The sequence below is a fragment of the Cottoperca gobio genome, chromosome 6, assembly GCF_900634415.1.
Source record: "Cottoperca gobio chromosome 6, fCotGob3.1, whole genome shotgun sequence".
NCBI lineage: Eukaryota > Metazoa > Chordata > Actinopteri > Perciformes > Bovichtidae > Cottoperca > Cottoperca gobio.
The window spans coordinates 21,866,746-21,886,694 of record NC_041360.1 but is presented as its reverse complement, the minus strand read 5'-3'; the positions used below and the strand labels follow the sequence as shown (position 1 = coordinate 21,886,694).

The window sequence follows — 19,949 nt, the reverse complement described above, 5'->3', positions numbered from 1 at the left end:
GTACGTAAACAAGACACAAAGGATGGGAAGTAAATGCTCTGAGGGTTAACAGAGCGGGAAAGGTTTATGGACCACCCATGTCTTCAACAATTGTAAACAATCGCTTTTATAACTCCCTTGATTCATGTTATATTACCCACTCGTGAAGATCAGGGTCATGAGTGCATCACACACATACATACCATAATGAATGCTTTCACACACACACACACACACACACACACACACACACACACACACACACACGTACACATTTAAGACGATCATAAAGTGTTGTTGTCATGGGAGTCTCACACTCCCGGGTCCTCTGCAGGAGCTGGAGGGCCATCTGGTCCCCCACAGGCCAAGTGCCGCATCCTCCTCCAGTCAGGCCAGCAGTGATCTGGCACTCCACTCGCGTGTGTGGTCCAGATTGGATGACGGCAATGATGACACAGTCATTCCTGTGGGCGGCTGGTTTTTCCAAGGTTACAGCACTCCCACCCCACCCGTGGATGAATCTGAGGGAGTTGCTGAGTGGGCCTGCAGTGAGATACTCATCTTTTGTACCGGTAAGGTGACATGCTGCTGGGGGCCACAGCCTTCAAGCCTCCTTTCAGACGAGGATACATTTGACAATATATTATTCTTTATATTTTTTTGACAATCGGCTGTGTCATTCTGGATTATTTTCTGAATATGTATTTCTTTTGTCTGGCTGATAAAACCTAAAGCTTTTATTGTGAAAAACACCCATCACCATTTCTCAGAGCCATATGTTTTTACACTCCAAACCCCAAAAATAATACAATTAAATCTGCAACAATTATCCATTCATTCATTGATGAAACTGTTTTTAACCGCTACATTTCTTTACAGGTGCTAAACTGAGAAGCTTTTCTTGCTCTTATATTGAAGTGACTTGAATATTTTGTGGGTTTTTTTTTAATTTTCTGACTATTCTTTAATCAATTATTCGACTATTTGTCTCAGCACTAATGCCATAACATGTTGCATTACAGAAGCAGCATGCTGAAAGGTATTTAGTGGACACACATAAGGGTCAACTGTCCTGTCGGGACAAGGGTGCGGCTGCTTCAGCGGTGCAGCTGTGATACGCGTCTGAGCGAGCATTTTTCCACAGGGGGCTCGAATTAACTGCTTTAAGGCTTCGGCTGCCTGAAGTATGATTTATCTGCGGCCCGGCTCAAATGAGAGCTTTGACACAAGATGGATGAGCTGCTCACTGGTCCATAGGCTGGCTCTCTTCACAGTCCGGATATGATAAATGATGTTTGGTTTTACCCTGGAGGCTGGATTACTTGTATTGCTTACATGAGACAGACTCTTATTTGAATATATAGGCTAGTAATGCAGACCTGTAGGCCTGCTATTAAACAGGCATGACAATAACCACGAGTCTCACGTGTGGCTCGTTTAGTTATCTGCTTCCTATGTGAAAGAAAAAAAACCACTGCTTTTCAACCTACGTGCATCTCTGGAGTAGAGTTTATTGTTTGATATCAGCACAGATGCCAGTGGGCAGAGCTGTGTCCCAAGATGAGCATAACTCTGCCTAACACACTATCAAGTGTGAACTCATAAATATTTCATGAGTGTTCTTGGAAGGTCAAACGCAGGATTCAATCTTCAGTCAGTCATTGAGTGAGCGGCGTGGTCTCATCTGGGCTGTGGGGGTCTGAACTCAAAAGACTGCAGCCCCTGCGCGGTTTCATCGACCCGTGCTGGCCTGGCCCCTGCAGCCAATCAAAGCTCATTACCCATTCTGGTCCCCACCCCCCATCACGAGACCCCTGACTGCCCATACTAATGTGATACAGAGCAACCAGATGCTGTTGGGCAGCAGAGGGAGGATTTCAAAAGGTTAACTCACAACGCATGACCCACATCAGCGCTGCACTGCAAAGACCTCTGTGAGGACACCACTGCTCAAACGCCTGTGGGGGGGGTTAGGTCATGTGGTTTGTCTGTCTGCGCGTGCACACCATAGAGTTCAAATACTGAGACACATCATACAGATTTAGCATAATAATCAGATTATTACTAGAGCAGTGCCAACAGCACTGCACAGATTTATGTCTCTGAGCTCTGCCCTGCATATAAGAGGTGCAGGATGAGCACACACTATCTGCTCCAGTGTGTGATGGTATGCAGCATTATCAACAAAGGACGTCAGGGAGAGCCATAAAGCCAGTGTGTGTGTGTGTGTGTGTGTGTGTGTGTGTACAGAGCAGATATATTGTAGATACCTCTGTGGGCAGCAGGAGCCACGTCACTCCTCTCCTCATAGCAACAGTACTGTTGACCTACATGCTTTCGACACAGCCAACTCCCGCCTGGAGGTGGTGAAAACTATGCAAATCCATACGAGATATCGACTTCCTCGTGCATTTTAAAATGTGCATACAAATGATAGAAACTTGGATTACGGATAATAAAAGATTTTCCCTCCATCCTGATAAATTAATTTTTTTTTAAAAAAGGCATCAGTTAAAACCAAATGCATGTTCATGAGACTAAATCTCACATTGTGTCAAATTAAAACTGCATACAAAGTGCTTTTTTCTTCACAATCATTCACTATTTTATTAGATGAAACATGATACAGTTCACGGCTTCAGAATGAAACCACAAGCCATTTTTTTTTTTTTTTTTTTTGTAAAAACAAAAAAACAGTACATTACAGTTTTAAATAAAACATGGTGGCTAGCTGCGACACAAGCGGTGTGCATTACCTGTTACAACCGAATAACAGCGTTGTGAGCAGGGCTTTTCCCCCCCCCCCCTCGGCCGAAGTGGAGGCACCAGCACTAACAAGGCAGTAGCTTGCGCAGTCATCTCCATAGCGGGCAGTGTCACAACCCAACCAACAGCACAAACTACTACCTCAGCCAGTACGTGGTCAAAATGCGACTCGGAGACGAAAAAGACGACATAAAAAGAAGAAGTAAAGACTTAAAATATCGTTAAAAGGTGAAGAAATGCACCGTCTCGCGCACAGAGACATTCCCATGCAGCCGGAGACTGTCCGTGCTCTCGCGCGCCGCTCCTCGCTCTTCTGTGCAGACTTGAAATAAGAGGGAAACCCCGCCCAAGCAGACCTGCTCCCTCCGCTCTCCTCCTCCTCCTTCTCTTCAGTGCAAACCACAAAACGGTCCTTTCCCCTCATATGACCTACTGGATGCACCGAAACTCAGGCTCGGGGACCTCCAGGGGACAGTGAGAAGGAGCCGAGGGGTCCCTACAGAATGCATATTTAATCGCGTGCGTAGGCACTGAGCACAAACGAGTTTAAAGTGTAAAGAGGTGTTTTCTAATTCTGAGCTTTCTCTGTTGTCAGCTATAACCCCACCTACTGTACAGAGCTGGCATCCCGGACTGTGAAGTACAAGGGACACAAACCTCGACACCTGCACCTCAATGTTCAACATGTTCTCTTTAAAATGTTCCTTAATATTTCAAAATTGGAAAACATATTAACACCAGGAAATTAAAATAAATATGGTATACTTCTGTAATACCACACATTAATAACAATAAGCCTGCTCAGTATTATTATTAGTATTATTAGGTGGTATTTTGGGAATTAAGTATCTAAAAAGGGATAATCATATGGTGAAATGGTAAAATTCTAGGTGTCTTGTGCACCATTTTGAATTAATTTCCCTGTGTGATGTTTGTTTCTCAGTTACAAACTCACTAATTCACTTTTAGTACATAAAGTGTAAATAACAAATCGACGTAGTCACCGTGACGTCACCCATTGGTTTCTGAAGCCTCGAGTTGGGCATTTTGGCAGACGCCATCTTGTTTTTTTTTGGAACCAGCAGTGATACAAGAGAGTGCAGCAAAGTACAACCAAAAGCTGAAAAATAAAAAAATTTAGGCGACCAAAATGTTACAATTACCTTTAACTGTACCATTAACTGAAAACACACTGTGGAAATGTTTAATATATAAGACGAACACACAGAAAGCACCTAGACCGGGCGTGGTGGTAGCCTGTTAATCCCAGGGTAGCCACGCCCTGAAGCACACGCTGCTTTATCGTCTAGTTTACTCTAAATGGGACTATAATCCCTATGCTGTATTGAAACCATGAAAATGTTTACTGATAAATGAAGTGAGAAGTCGAGTCATTGGCCGATAGTGAAAATATGTCTTTCTTTTCAACAGGGACGTCATATTTCTTTCTTTTTAAATTGTGTGTTAAGGAAGTTAACATGCATTGTAACTGAGCACACTCGGAGCACAGAGCTGATCGTAGAATTGTCCCATTTATTTTATATAGACAAGTACATCCCTTCTCAGGTGGCTGGCTAAAGATGACATGGAATGTTACAGTAAGATTTGTTTTCTTGCATAAAATCCTTACTGTGGAAAATGTTGGAAAAAGTCTAAGTGTTCAATTTTAAGATCAATAAAGCCCCGGTTTTTTTTGCATTTTTTTTTTGTTAATTACATCATCAACACTATCACCACACACTGTACATCGATTGGGTCCTCATCAGGAGAATAAAACAAACTGAACCCAGAGGCAACACTGCAGTTTTCTTTTTTTTTTTTAAATCTCTGTAGTTAACACAAGAGCGCAGTCAGTCAGTCGTCTGTGTGAGAATGGAGGGGGCAGAGGCGTAATCAGCTCACATGAGAAGCATACGATGATGCATATGAAGGTCGGGGTCGTTGCCGTGGTCCGAGCAGGCTCTCTCTTCACCGTGGGTCGCTTCATGTCACCGTAAGATGGGGCTCACGTCGAGTTCATGTCCGTGCGCTTGTGAAGCGCGTGGGCCGAGAAGACACATTCAAGATTTCTTCATTATAAAAAAAACAAACACATTTGAGTGAGCCTGGTCAGGACTCTCCGTTCTGGACTCTGGAGACGGGGGGCTGCATAAAGTCTTTAAAGGGCCCCAGGGCCTCCTTCAGGGCTGAGCTCACTTCAGACGAGGAGCATGTAACGCACTCTACCAGTGTGGGGTACAGGGCAATCACTTGAGCCCATGTGTTGCCATCCACTGCAGACAGTAAACAAAAGAATCGCAGAACAAGAGAGGGGGAAAAAAAAATAAGGAGGAGGAGGAGGAGGGAGAGGAAGAAGAGAATATGAATTGTGATAGAAAGCAATCAAAGTAATAATTTCCTTCATGAAATTCCCACAGGCGAATGGAAATGAGTTTTGCTCTGAATAAAGGACGACGCAATGCAAACATCTTGAAGGGCACTTAAAAAAAAATGTAATTTTCGAATGTCTCACTTCAATCTGTCGCGGCTAAAAAGAATTATTTCTTGTAATTGACCTTGCTGGAAAACGTAAACAGTTCCACCCAGATTGGAGATAAAAACTCATTCGAAAAATGGTCCCAACTGTGCGCCGACACATTAATCTGAAATGAATGGAAGATGGATTGGGTGGCATCGTTGTATTTGCTGAAGTGTTTTCACAGTGCCACCTCTTCACAACATCGCTTTCATCCTTGACACAGTTTGATACTCACCATTCTCTGGCTGTGTCTTTTTAAGCGAGTCCATCAAAGTGCTGATGGCTTTCAAGACAAAGATAATCTCCGTCACTTGTTGCCTGAAATGAAAAAGACCAATCATCATTATCTACGCAAAAACATGCTGTACAGGAAACTGTAGGTTTCAGTTAGGAGGACGGCAGAAACGCATAATAATTAAGATGCCACTTCCTATTGATGCGCTTTAATTCAAATCAGATTTTTATAGAACGTTACAGCCGCCCGTGAACTCGACCGTGTGTGCTGGAAAGGGGTCATGGTGTTGCATTACAGCCGCATGAAAGACCAGTTTGTAATGCGTCTTACAAGCCGACGTTCATTATAGAACATGTGCAGTATTTATATCCAATGCATGTTGCGATTTTTCTCCCACATTCACAAATCCTGTCATTAAAAGAGTACGCTATATATTTAGCAGCGCACTCCTACAACATTATCGGACTCGCAATGGACAAAGATCTGATTTATGCAGCAGCAGTCCTTTGTTTGGTCGGAGATTAGGGTATGTTATGCTAGTAGCGGCTAATGTGGCCTAACAATGCTAGTAGCAGCATTAGCAGTACCATTCACAACAGTGTGTAGGATTTGGGGGGCTTTAGTGGCAAACGGTTTTCATTAGTGTTGTTTGTCTAAATTAAAGCAACCTTGCATTCGCTGTTCATGTGTATATTCTAATTATTCTATTTTTCTGAACTCACCCCCCCCCCCCCCCCCACCCCCACCACCATCCTGTTGCCATTTTCTGTGCTAATGGAAGTTAAATGATGCCCAAGGGTAAACACTGTCGACTGAAGAGTCACCCCCGACCCTACAATGTGGTGGCAGTTTGTAAAAGTGGATAAGTACAGTGGTTTTGTGTTGTTTACAAAAGATGAAAAAGGAAAGATGATGGATGCGTGGCTGGAGCGGGGGCGGCTGGAGCGGGGGCGGTCTTGGTTTTGCGTTGCGAAATGTCTCGGTGGTAAAAAAAAAAAAAAAATGATGACACCAACAAAGTGTTTGGATGTCTGATGGGGAACATCTGTCATAAAACATGTAAAAACACACACACCAGGTGTATAGTGGGGTGTACCTGGGCAGGGGGCAGCGTCCGCTCAACCTCTCATCCTCTACGTAGCGTCGGAGGACATCCTGGGATCTCTTGAGGAGCACAGAGAGCGCCATGCGAGAGATGTAGCCCTCCTGCGGGGTGGACACCTTGTTGCTGAAGGAAAACTGGAGCAGCGTCTCAAAACACACCTTAGAAAACTCCTCTCTCATCCGCACGTCGATCTCAGCCTCTGTCAAAAGAAATCCCCCTTTTACATATTACACGTTCTGCTGACGCTGCTCTGCAGAGTGATTTACAATGAGGGGACAGACACGCGGTCTTGCTCAACACAAAAAGAGTTTGACAGGAGCCATTGTTGGGGATGAGCCACGGGGAGGGCCACGAGGACTTAATGGTTCCAGTGTGACTCCAGCACTTGGCCACCCAGCTGTCCCAAAAGCGTCAGAAATAATAAAAACACCACGGCTCAAGTCAAACTGCTTTAGCTGCCAAAGTCACATCTTACCTGTAAACGAGGGAGACTGCGAGTGAATGGAACCTCTATTGAGCATAGTCATGATCTGGCCAACAAAGTCTTTGGGGATGAAATTGGCAAACGGTAAAATCTCTGTGCTGATCAGCTGGACCACCTACAACGAAGAGGACACAATGCTGATGTGGGGCCGGCTCACAAAGAAACACGTCGATCTACTGGGAACAAGTATTTACCTCCACATCTACGGCTTCATTCTTCTGGAACTCTTGGATGGACAAGTTATCTGGAGGTGTGCTAAAAAAACAAAAGTGGAAAACCACCAAACAATAATGAGCTTGGTACTAAGAGCTTCCAAATTGTGCTTTAACGTCGCCTTGAATCTGTACCTTTTGGTAAAAAGAAAGTCTTCAAAGGCATTGGCCAGCTCTGGCCACATAGTGTCGAACTTTCCAGACGAGGCGTGCTGCCGTGCCACCGGCAGTCCAATAGACAGCACCTTGAGCAGAGACGAAACGGCGAGCTTCCAGGTGCTCTCTGATGGACAGGCGTACTTCAAACCCAAGGGCATTCTTAAAGTCTGGATGGTGAAGGGGAAACAAAGGAGGAGACGGTCATTACAATACATCACGAGACCTCAAGGTAAAGTCTATAAAGCTAAACACTTCTCTTCTCATTCAGTGTTAACATCTAAGTATGATGTCACCAATGTCTTTACACGAAGCAGTCGTCCTGTTCATTCTGCACAACCAGGAGAAAGTAATAGACCATCTTTTTCTTGACCTCTTGTGTCCTCTTGTGAGAGAACAGCTGGGCTCCCTATGGTTGAGATTTTACAAGCATTGCCTTCTTGTTTTGGAGACAAAAAAAAAAAGGGTGGGGGGCCAGATTTAATCCATCCATAGGGAAGCTTCATAGTAGTTCTTTGGCAAATGAACTCTGTTCAGTTTAAGGTTCCTTATAGACAAGACGACGGGAAAAGAGAAGTTAAACACAGGTGTCAGAAACTGGATCAAATGCAAGAAGAAATGAAGGTTTTCCATGACCTGCACTAACTAAATATTTTGGTTTTTGACAGACTGCATTCATAAAGATGCTGCTGATATTTGGCACCGACCGCACTTCACATCTGCTACATGTAAGATTTAAGCCTCGCGATCCATACTATCAATCCAGACAGACGAGTGGAGCTGCTCCGAGGCTGGTGGACACAGAATTAACTAGCGAGTTCAACATACACCAGATGTAATGCATTCAAAGCATCTCTTGGACTTGTTTTATACATCCATCCTCTTGGAAAGTAATTCAGTCAGTCAATTCATACCGTTAGAAGCCATGACAACGACAAACCGCTGAATAAGGATCACACACTCGCCTCCTTTCTACAATACTACAGAGTTATATGGGCTGCTTCATACCGCAAGGAACCTGTAGGTCCGTCACTACGAGCCGTAGTCAGCTAATGGAAAACACTTGTTTTGACGTCATTGACGGGGGTGTGCCAGAAGTTCAACTTGCCTAAAAGGTTTCAAAGCAGTGCAGCAGCAAAGCTCTGCCCTTGTGTAATTCTGTGTTAATATATTAAAATTAAACCTTCTCACATTACACCACATTTTATGACCGCACAGGGTTCAACAGTAACTGGTGCTCAACGGGGAGGCAGCAGAAAGTGTTGGGAAACTAAACGAAAACAACTCCCTGTCCTTATTGGCTCACAACAACAACAACAGAGCTCGGCCTAAAGTTGACGCATTACTCCCACGTTAGAGAGAATGCACATGTGACCCCCCGACCTTGAGAGGTGCTTTGATACGTCACAATTATATTTACATGTTCTATCAATTCCAAAACTCTGCTGGACATTTGGTGACCATGACTCCTGGTGAGAAATACCTTGATGATGTTCTGCAGAACCTTTTCATTGATGACGGCTTTGTGGCACGCCGTTTTATGGTACAGGTCCACCACCACCTCCAAGGAGCGCTCAGCAAACGGCACATAGTTTAAGGCAACCCATTCCGCCTGCGGAGGGGAGAAGAAAACAGGAGTGGATAATCAGCCAAACATTATTTCAAAACCCGTTATCTCTACTATTTCGCAGAGCCACATTGAAAGCGGTTTTTAAAGGCACACTTTGTATAAGTACACGAGTATCACACAGATTTGATTTAAAGTTGCGGTGACTATTAGTTTGCTTCAAGTTTTGTTAGGCTTATATGAGTACCACATCTGAAACGTTACAGCCAAACAAATGACTTGATGCTACAAAGTGTGTCTTTAGGAAGAATACAAAATAAAATAGAAAGAACCACACGTGTGCATATGAACATCACCAAAAACACAAAAAATCAACTGAAAAAAGGAAAAGGGCACAGGGTTCTGTGCACACAGAGGCATAACCACCAGTTAGTGGCAGGCAGAGAGGGGGGAGCATGGAGGGAGGAGACGCAGATGAGACGTGAGAGCCGACCATGCGGTGTGATATCTCATCTACCGCAGAGGGTAGGTCGTCACCATTCAGCACAGCTTAGTAAAACTATAGAGGGGGGGGGGGGGGGGGGGGGTCTGAAGGAGATGATGACGGAACTCACCGGTGCAAAGAGCTGGATCTAAAATGGTTATCCGGTGAGTAGTCCCAAGAAACAGAATGAGAGAAGATCGCAATTAAACTGGTGTTTTAAGTTGTAGAGAATTTGCAGCGGCTTGTTGGCGAAATGAGATTCAATAACCAAAGACTGATTTAGGGAAGGGGGGGAGAACACTCTGAACAACCAAAGAGCCAATAAAGACTTCTCATTACATCCGCTTTGGCTGATTTTGTTCACTTAAACAATTTAAACAGACTCTGATTGCCCGAGTCTGGACCTAACTTGAGACATGAACATCTGCAGCGCTAACACTTCTCAGCAGAACTGTACCGGCCTACCAGTGTCAGAGCGAGACAACGTTCAGCCTTCCCCCCCCCGCGCTGCACTTTGTAGGTCTCCGCAAAACAACAATGAGTAAGAAAGACACTGATATCGGAAAACAATATTGTGAACAGACACCTCTGTTCTTGAGAAGAAATGAGAATTGTTTGTGGTTTTATAAATTAAATTATATATATATATATATATATATATATATATATATATATATATAAAATCTGAATTTGAACTGTGTTTGAACTGAAAAGTAGTAAAATATTTCTCTGGCGTGCTGCCAGCAGGATAAAGCATGAGGGAGGGAATACGAGGAAGACATGTCTTGGGGCTGCTAATGAGGGTCCAGAATAAGCTGTCAATCTCCCGAAGGGCCGTGATGGGGGCTTCATAAAGACTAAAAGGAGGGAGGTAGGGAAGGTGCTTCATGAACATCAAAAGAAGAGACATGACCTAGTTGAGAATGGCTGAAGAGAGAAGGGCAGAGAGTAACCGAGTACACCATCCAACACTTTAATGAAACAAACTGTAAAAAAAAAAAGACACAAGTTGGAAAGTAACAAAAACCAAAGCAGTTCAACGGCCAACTCCACTTCCTCCTACCTGGTTGTATTTGGCATTGGCCACGTGTTTAGTTTCCATCCTGCCGTACTGAGGAGGCTTGCAGGAGAACTCCACGAAGAGGAGCAGCTGTTCAAAGATGGCTGGGTACATGACCTGCAGGTTCTCCGGTCCCACACAGATGGCCTGCAGCAGGGAGGGAAGGGAGGAACAAACACTGCTGACATCCACCACGGGACTGCGTATTGCATAATTTAGCAGACTGACACATTGTTTCCTGGACTGAGTTGGCAGAAAAAAGGGAAGAAATAACTTTTGCCTGACAGGCAGATTAAGGGTCTGATTTTATCAAAGACTTGGTATTTATTCAGCGTGAAAGGAGTCAATTATAAAAAAGGTACAAGGACATGCTTTGTCCATATTGTATTAAGTATGTCGGTCCAATGAAAACATTGCATTGATGACGAGATGAACTCGAGTCACATTTGCTGGTTCCTCCTTCTCAAATGGGAGGATTTGCTTTTCTCGCCTGACAAGTTGTGACACTTTATTTTCATAATCGATTGATTTTGTCTTTTTTAATCATTAATTGCAGGTCTTTATACGCTTTTTTGTGGTATTGGGATATATAGGTTAAAAATCCCATTTGAGCTTTAAGGCTGCTCCCACTCCTTACCTTAATGTTGCTTTTTTGTTCTTGCATTTTGAGTAAAGAGATTGACATGAAATTTGGAGAGAGGAGGTTGACATGCAACATAAGGTCTCCTGCTGGACTCAAACTGGGGACATGATCATCTTACACCCCGAGGTCAACAGGACACCTTACTTGGCTCTTATCTTGATGCCATTTTTAGTACATAAACCCAATTTGTTGCCCATTTTCTTGTTTTCTGACAATACAATTAGCTTCGCCCACCTTCTGCAAAACATCCAGAGAGGTGAGCACAGCCTCCTGCAGGCTGGTGAGCACCGCCTCCGTGTACGAGGGGAGGATAAAGGGCGAGGCGTCACTGCTGATAGGCACGGACACGGCCCCGTGGAGTATGACCCCCAGCTTCTTCAGATCCTCCATGCTGAAGTTGGCCTTTATGTGCTGGTAGAGCGCTGGGAAAATCTGGATCAATGCTGTGAGGAAGGGCTGGCTGGGGATGAAGGAGAACTTCTCTGTCGGGCCACTCGGCGGTCGTGTGCTGTCTGTCCCCGTTCGATACCACGTGTTCCACGCTGACCACCATAACGCAGAGTCCTCTAAGGCGGACTCCTCCCCTGGGGGAGGAGCCTGCAGCTCAGCGCCGTTGTATCGCGTCAGCCGCTCAACAAGTGAATCTGAGCGCACCAGGGGTCTGCCAGGACCAGACGCCGAGAGGGGGTCAATGAGCACTGGGGGGACGCCCATAGAAGCGAATGCATCACCTGCTGAGTCTCTAACGGGTGTAACAATCTGTAAGATCTCCTGAAAGCTCTTGAGGGCCGCCAGGGACACCTCGTTGTTTTTGCTGAGAGCAGCTGACTGGATGTGGTTCAGCAGCACCTCCCAGGCCTCGAAGAAGTCCCCTGCAGATACACAGCAGTGATGGGGGAGAGTAAATGAGCGCTTTGATAGGAGAGGATTCAAACCAACATAACTGACAGGAGTTAGAGAGGCCACATACTGAGAACTACGGCCCAAACCGCAGGTGTACGAGTCACAAACAGTTTCCTGAGTCTATTTTCAATGACATACATTCACCCTGTGAGGCCCATACTGTGACGTTATAGGTCAGCAACAGGTCTTTATCATCCTGTGAGGCCCATACTGTGACGTTATAGGTCAGCAACAGGTCTTTATCATCCAGGCTGTATGTAGGAAGAGCAGCCTCCGAGTGCTTTACTGTGTAGCACGCTTAGAACGTGTTGTATATTACGAGTCACCTCTTGTAATTTGGCAGCAGCTAAAATGTTAAGAGGGATGAGTGCAGTTAATGAGGAGCTCATGTTGTATCATTCATATCTCTCTGGCATATTAATCCTGACCGCACGGGGCTCTACGTGACTTAATGTGTGGTAATAAAGCCGTTTGGCACAGACTCACGAATACATTTCAATATGTAATTTTCATTGTTTACAATTTTGTGGTGTCTGTGGCAAACTGCAGCCGTGTGTCACAGTCTCCATCGTGTACAGCGGGGGAGTACGAGAGTCTGGCTCACCTAACTGCTGCAGGAGATACCGCCTGGTGTTGAAGATGCGCGCCACCCCGGCTAGTGTCAGCACCCACGTCTCCGCCCACTGTTTCTCAGCCGTGTCGCGCGAGTGGTGGATGAGGATGTTCCCGCCGCCGGACTCGATCTTCTCCTTGTCGGCCGTGGTGGACGACGTCCTCACGCGGCCCAGCAGGTGGAACAGTACCTAGGGGCGACGACAAAGATCGTTCAGTCGGCAGAAAGAGCTCCACAGACGGCCCACTCAAGTCTGTAATCATTTCAAATACGATACCAAGTACAAGAGTATTGATCTAAGGAAAAGAAAGTGCATTTCAACCCCTTTTATTCAGTAAAAGCAACAGTGATGACCGCCTGTTACCTTCCAGATCACAATGTGCCATGTTGGCTGCTGCAGCAGGGTCCCGTGGGCAGCTATGGTGGAGAACAACGTCTGCCCAGCACTTTTCCGCACAGCGGGCCGTGGGTCAACACACAGCTCGCCCAGCTTGGCATACAGGCACAGCCACAGGCAGTCAAAGGGAGGGGCCGGGTGGAATGGCCGGTTCAGGGTCTCTCCTTTCTCCTGGGCCTGCTTCTGCAGAGCTTCCTCCTCCCTCTCCAACTCCTGTATGATGGCTTCGCCCCTTTGGAAGAAGTAGTCCGAAATGTTCCACTGTGGATAAAAAAGGGAAGCGTGTGGGGCGGTGGGGGGGGTTGGGGGGAAGGAGTGCAGGCGCAAATTAGAGAGGAAGGATGGTAAAATGCTTCCGGCAGTTTTGCTATCCTATTACCATAAAGTATCCTCGCAGGACCAGCCACACTCCAAGATAAATAATCAGATCAATACCGGGGTTTGATGTCCTGAAGACTGTACAAAGCATCTATGAAATGTCAGCAGAGAGCTTAAGTGCTGTTAAATTAGATACAATAATGCAAAACAAGGAATTATCAGCTTTAAAACTATTGGAAAACTAAAACGTCAAACTTCTCCCTCACCAATAAATCTCAGTAATAATAATAATTAAGGAAGAAACGTGTCGGTTTTCCATAGCTACACACAGTCACCCCTGAGATATTGAGCACCATAGTGTGCGTATAACCGCTGCGTATGGATCCAATATTGAGAAAGGGTGACGGATTATGAATATCTTGGCATCTGGCTTGATGATAAATTCCATATTGCTAATCTTGTGAGCGAACTCGTGGACGTCTTGTACAGAAACAGAACCGGCGTTGCTACGATTAGGAGGAAGAGGGTCGGTGAAGCACTTTTCTTATCAGTTCTGGATCATGTAGGATGTAATTAATAGACCTGCTGCCGTCAACACACTTTAAAGTTCGATACTCTTCCAACCTACTAACCCTCAAAGCCCAGTAGACCTTTAACCACAACTAAACACCTGCAGGAACTCTGACTGTGCAGAGCACCTCACAAGACCAGTGATCTCACCAGGAGGCCAATGGAGGTGAGGCTGATGTTGAGCTCCTGGTTCTGGAGGCCGAAGCTGCCGGCTACATCCACTACGATCTGGAGGCACGTGCAAGGCATTGTGGGTAGGAAGTCCGTCACCACCAACTGCAGGCACTGGAAGGCTGTTCGGATCAATGACTCACTGAAGGGAGAAGAAGACACATGGCACGCTTTGGTTGAGTTACATTTCTTAATTTACTTGCATTTAGCATAAAACAAGAACTATTTCAGGGACTGAAAGCTCCTCCTCCTTTGTCCGTCTCCTCCTCCTCCTCCTCCTCCTTTGTCCGTCTCCTCCTCCGTGCTCTTACCCTTGATCATTGCGGATGGCTCCTATGACACCCAAGACGAGTGGCCAGCCGGGCCCCAGGCTGTCTCCCTGGCTCTGCAGGATCTGCAGGACGCTCTCCAGCTGTTTCTGCCGGATGTCTGCATGCAGCACGTTGGACAACTCCTTCAGGGGATTCAGCAACAGAAGCTGCAGACGCTTGGGGACGAAGAGAGGGAAACGGTAACTGATGTACTCGCTTAGTACACATAGACAATAAATATATCATTTATTACATACAGTTTGGGGGGGGGGGACATACATGGGTGTACACGTTCTAATGAAAGGTGGCTGAAGGCTAAGGTTGTCCAAATCAATAAAATGAAAAAAGGTCTTTTAATTTCTGATAAATTCATGTGGGTGCAATTGTAGGCGGTGAGTCTGACTCAATCATCTCTCTTTTTATCTTGTATAAGATGAATTGGTTGGATGATGACATTATTTAACACAACAGGCAATGGTGAAAGCTTGCCCACACTGCGAAAGAAGGCCTTGAAGAAATAATTGTGTTGTGCATTTCTACAGGGCAGCCATTATGTATATGGCTCTGTGCCGTTTCTATTAACCTCCACACATTTCTTCTGCCCTCTTTCAGATAAGCTCTGCACAGTTCCCTTTATCTGTCTAGCTAAAAAAAAAAAAAAAGAAAAAAAAAAAGGTGAAGGTCACAGACTCTGTGTTTGTGAGTGACGAGAGAAAGTGACTGTGACATTTCGGTTTCCCACATTTTAAGCATTTGCCACACACTCTTATCTATCGTGACATGCGCTGCAACAGAGGAGGAGGTTTCTCAAATGTCAGCGTTATAAACCAACAATATTAAAAAGGAGTGAAACCCAGAGAAGAGGAACAATACATCCGTCCCTACAATGTTCATATTGTAGAAGAAGGGCTAAGAGCAAAGAGATCGTTGTTTGCAGCTGAGCTATGCATCTACCTGATTTTGTGCAAGTGGAGGGTCGTGTTTGTAGGCCAGGCCGGCCTTGATGAGCGCCGTCAACGCCTCCGCCCCCCACTCTCTCATCCTGGAGTTGGGGTGCTGGCAGACCTGCGGGACACATCACATTGACACACAAATGCAGACACATGCGCACAACGACAGATTTGATGCAGAGGCTGCTCAGCACAAGTGTTTTCCCAGCAGTGTGTGCACAGTGGGTGGGGGGGGGGGGGGGAGGGAGGGTGAAAACAAGTGGGTGAAATTAACCACAGTCTGTGTGATCAAGACTGGGATCCCCCCCCCCTGTGATCGTAAGATATGCCGTGACAGACAGTGTAACCTAGAATAGATACACATGGAGAGGCCGGGCTCAGTGGAGAACAGGTACAACACCTGCTGCTAACTTTCATCTGTGATCTAGATTCATCATCTTTGGTGCAAATGGAAGTTTGTCAAACTAATTGTGACTTCTAAGAGGAGAAAATCTCCGTTTTTTGCTCAGTAGCTGTAACCCTTCAGAACCCAGATGGTCCACGAGTATCTATTAAATCATTTGGCGTCCATAGAGCCCTGCATGATCATTAAAGCGTCACATTTCAATCGTTATCATAATGTACGATCTCTGTAAATGAAAACAAAGAGGTGATGTCATCGTCACATTTCCTTTCAAATATAAAACAAAAGCACTGAATTTGAAGATAAGCAGCATTTTGTATCTTAGCATTAAGTAGACTTTGCAAATAGCAGCTTCAGATTGTGCAAAAGTTGCGCACAAGAATGCAAGGTCAAACACTGGCAGCGGAGCAAATGCACTGTGGACACATTGTTGACACACCGACCTCTCAACTCCAACATGTTGATGCCAGACTGAGAGGGAGAGAGGAAATATCGGAAAAAAAGAAAGGAGATGGGAAGGCCAATGATTAAAGAGGAGGGAATCTCGGCTTACCTTCTGCAAACAGACAGGAGTGCAAAAAGAGAGGGGGGAGATACACAGAGACAATGTAAAGAAAACCTCTTAACACACACTGTTACACACACACACACACACACACAACCAGAAGCATTTTACAGATATGACGACATGTGCCAGGGCTCTACTGCATATACAATGTCGTCTTTCATAAACAGCATATGCAACTTTGGATCAAACATTTGCTCATGTTGCATCATCAGGGAAAATATGCGTGTGGATTTTCTTCTTCTTTTTTTTAGAATTGATGTGCCATCAATAAACACACACACACACACACACACACACACACACACACACACACACACACACACACACACACACACACACACTTGAGTCCATCGCTCTGCTTTTATCAAAGATCTGTAATACTAATTAAAAAATGTTCAACCCTTCTATAACTCCTTCATGACTAAACCACACGTGTGCTGCAGACTGCATGGAAAACATGTCTTTATTAGAGCTTTGCTGCTGCGTAAGTAACCAAAAGGGTATAAGGGGCAATTTTGACATTCTTTTAGGTCCTAGCTTTTATTATTATTATACAGTTTGCTTCCAAATGTTTCAATGACATATTCAATGAGATCATAAGCGTTGGAAAAAAGGGACAATTACGGTTACCAAATTTAGACGAGCGAGAGAGAGAGAAATGAAATGTGGCGACTCGGCACTTTGTGGGATGCAGCTGTAAATAAATGTTACCTCCAATAAGTGGCCGGTCAGGGGTCTCCACAGGATCTCGATACGATCCATGTTGACGAGGCCCGTCTCCAGCAGCTTGGCCACCGCAAACAGAGATGGCTCCTGAAACAAACACAAGAGAATCAGACCTCGCTGATCAAATGCATAAGTAAAGTTATCTATTATAAACACATCTGACATTTTAACCAAAGCTAAATAATGACATATCCCCAAACATCTATCACCCAAGTGCTACGTTAGAAGTGTGTACCTTGTTGTTTCCATAAGCCATTTCCATGGCTTCCAGTGAGAGGGAACAGAGAGCGTTGATCAGGTGATGCAGGGACACATCATCCAGGTACCTAGATCACATTAAAAAATAAAAACACACATATTGCAAAGGATATGTGCAGATCTTTGCACAGCATGAATAGTGACTGGAACTGGTCTCCGCTATATGAAGCCATTATATAAAGAGAGCGTGAGTGTTTATTCTTCGGGGTTAATCCAATAATTATTTATGAAGAGGAACAAATCTTTTCCAAACCACAGTAGAAACATTCAAGCTTGAGGTTTTAATCATTAATTATGTTTAAAACTTCCTCCGTAAGTATACAGGGATATAAGTCACTGGAGTTTCTATCCTTTCAAACAGAAAATGACTGTTCCTTACTGAGAGCTCTCGAATAGCCTGGACAGGATGTTGGAGATGATGGGGAGGTCTGTCATCACGGCTGTGGTCAGCACCTGTTTAGGTTAAGGACACAACCACAGCCAGTTAAGCTCATCGGCATCAACAGTGGAGGTGGAAACCATGCAGTGCTCAACACGCAGCTACTCACGGTACTGGGTCCTTCCACAGCTCGGCCAGGCTTCAGGGCGCCGCCCGCCCCCGGCTTCAGCCCCAGGATCCACACCAAGTGCTGCGAGAGAGAAAAGTGAGAAGCTGAAGGACCGTTGTGAAGAGACACTTGGATGGTTTTGGTTTGTAAAAAGGTATTGGTAGCAGGTCATGTGTTAGGTGGTAGTAGTACCTGCAGTGTGGCCAGCACCAGCTGCCAGGAGGTGCCCAGCACGGCCCCGTGGCAGTGGGCCAGGTTCAACAGGGTCCGCATGCACTGGATGTTCTTGGCAGTCAGCTGACAGAGGGACACACACTCGTATTATAGAACATTTTCACACACACGTCATCAGGGGTTTTTAGCCAATACACTTCACAATAAGAGAAATAGTTAGAAGCTATTAGTACCATGAAGTCAGTCGCAGCCGCGGTGACAGAAAGAATGTGGGGAGCTATGAGCACACGCAGTAATGTAAGAGCTATGACCAGAACAAAAGAACATGTTAACATTATTATTATTACTATGGGGACATTTCTAATTAAAGAATAATGATTACAGGTTGGGGTCAAGGTTATTGCCCATGTATTTTGAAATGTTATTGCCCTCAAGGGAAATTTAGACGCTGACTCAGCCTCTATGTTCTTAACAGTTTTCCCTCAACTTAATGGCGCCTCGAGAGACAAAGTGCGTCTGTTTTTAGGTGGGTGTTGTGTAAATAATGCATACTAATAACACGCACGATCTGGTAAACAAATTGCTTTGCATATACTTATTTATTTTGGGACTCGACCATTTGGACTCGAGGCTCCCCCAAAAGGAGGGTCAAGTCAAAACGTTGCTCTGTCTTTGCCTCAGGCTGCATTCACACCAAATCCGGCGTTGTGCCAGTTAGCACTGGGGTGGTTGAAGGTGGGGGGAGTGTTACTTAAATGGCCCGTTTAACGGCGAGCAACTGCACGACGATTAAACGTCTTCGTCCTCCCTCACGGCAGAGTCACAGCCGTGGATCGCCAGTGCTCGGCCACGACGTGGGTTGCGTTTAAAACTTTTCTGCATTTTCTTCCTTACATCCCCTCGTGGTCCCCCGCCGCCGCAGGCTTATTAACGCACCACCCAGATTCTAATGAATGGAAGGACTAGCATTTAGTGAGCAGTCGGAGACTTTGGTGGGCAGGACTACAATCACGCCTCTTTCTCAGGGTATTTATCCTCATGCACAGCAACACGTTGGCTCTTCTTTATGTGGCTGTTAAATAAGTCCTGGAAAAGAGTCGACTCATTTGTCCTTGTTATAAAAATGTGCATATGCTTTGTTTTCTACATAGATTAAATGAATAAAATGTCAAGTGTAACCAAAGCCTCTTTGTGTGTGTGTGTGTGTGTGTGTGTGTGTGTGTGTGTGTGTGTGCCTTACCACCACAGTTCCCTGGGGCTGGGAGGTGAGTGGCTGCCCGACAGCCACCACCTGCTGATGAGATTCACTGGAGGGGCTGATAATCTGCACGCTCTGGCCCTGGATCGAGTAGGCTGCGGAGAATAAACAGAGATGTGCAAACACACCCACGCAAACACAAACACACACACACACACACACACACACACACACACACACACACGGGAGTCAGGTCTTTCGATGAGAGTCAGTAATGCACACAAATATGTTTTGTAACAAGCTTACGACATGCAAGAAAAGCTTTCTTAATTAACTCCGAGGCAAACATCCATCGCGAGTAGAGACCCAATTTGCAGGCTTTATCTCTACAAGCTAATATGCAAATAACGATATGATGTCTGAGTGCTCGGTTTGAGAGCAGCTGCGTGTGGGTACATCTGCATTCCCTAGACACATTCTCCGCGGTGTTCCTAATTAGAAGCCACGGTGAAAAGTTATGGATTAATGCAATAAGAGTAGGGCAACAAGGACGGGCACTTTACATGCTAAGCTCAGTTTAGCAGCATGCACGTCTCACCATATGGGAGATGAGAAAAGCTCATTAGTTTAAC

At 45.3% G+C, this 19,949-nt stretch overlaps 1 protein-coding gene across 4 annotated transcripts in view; it reads right to left on the bottom strand.

Moving 5' to 3' along the window:
- Positions 1-4,257: 4,257 nt before the first annotated feature.
- mon2 (MON2 homolog, regulator of endosome-to-Golgi trafficking) overlaps positions 4,258-19,949 on the bottom strand; it is a 31,313-nt gene continuing 15,621 nt past the window's right edge. The window contains exons 15-36 of one of the 4 annotated variants that reach the window (XM_029433491.1): positions 19,360-19,472; positions 18,138-18,242; positions 17,946-18,026; positions 17,777-17,850; positions 17,375-17,465; positions 17,125-17,226; positions 16,399-16,401; positions 15,447-15,557; positions 14,493-14,668; positions 14,161-14,323; positions 13,090-13,383; positions 12,717-12,915; positions 11,444-12,081; positions 10,570-10,713; positions 9,637-9,654; positions 8,939-9,067; positions 7,435-7,625; positions 7,282-7,342; positions 7,079-7,202; positions 6,595-6,802; positions 5,499-5,581; positions 4,258-5,018 (exon numbers count right to left, since the gene is read on the bottom strand). In XM_029433491.1, coding sequence (XP_029289351.1) covers positions 4,855-5,018; positions 5,499-5,581; positions 6,595-6,802; positions 7,079-7,202; positions 7,282-7,342; positions 7,435-7,625; positions 8,939-9,067; positions 9,637-9,654; positions 10,570-10,713; positions 11,444-12,081; positions 12,717-12,915; positions 13,090-13,383; positions 14,161-14,323; positions 14,493-14,668; positions 15,447-15,557; positions 16,399-16,401; positions 17,125-17,226; positions 17,375-17,465; positions 17,777-17,850; positions 17,946-18,026; positions 18,138-18,242; positions 19,360-19,472 — 3,272 coding nt within the window. In that variant the 3' untranslated portion in view covers positions 4,258-4,854. The remainder of the gene's footprint in view (positions 5,019-5,498; positions 5,582-6,594; positions 6,803-7,078; positions 7,203-7,281; positions 7,343-7,434; positions 7,626-8,938; positions 9,068-9,636; positions 9,655-10,569; positions 10,714-11,443; positions 12,082-12,716; positions 12,916-13,089; positions 13,384-14,160; positions 14,324-14,492; positions 14,669-15,446; positions 15,558-16,398; positions 16,402-17,124; positions 17,227-17,374; positions 17,466-17,776; positions 17,851-17,945; positions 18,027-18,137; positions 18,243-19,359; positions 19,473-19,949) is intronic. The other 3 variants (XM_029433493.1, XM_029433492.1, XM_029433494.1) reach the window with 3 other exon arrangements.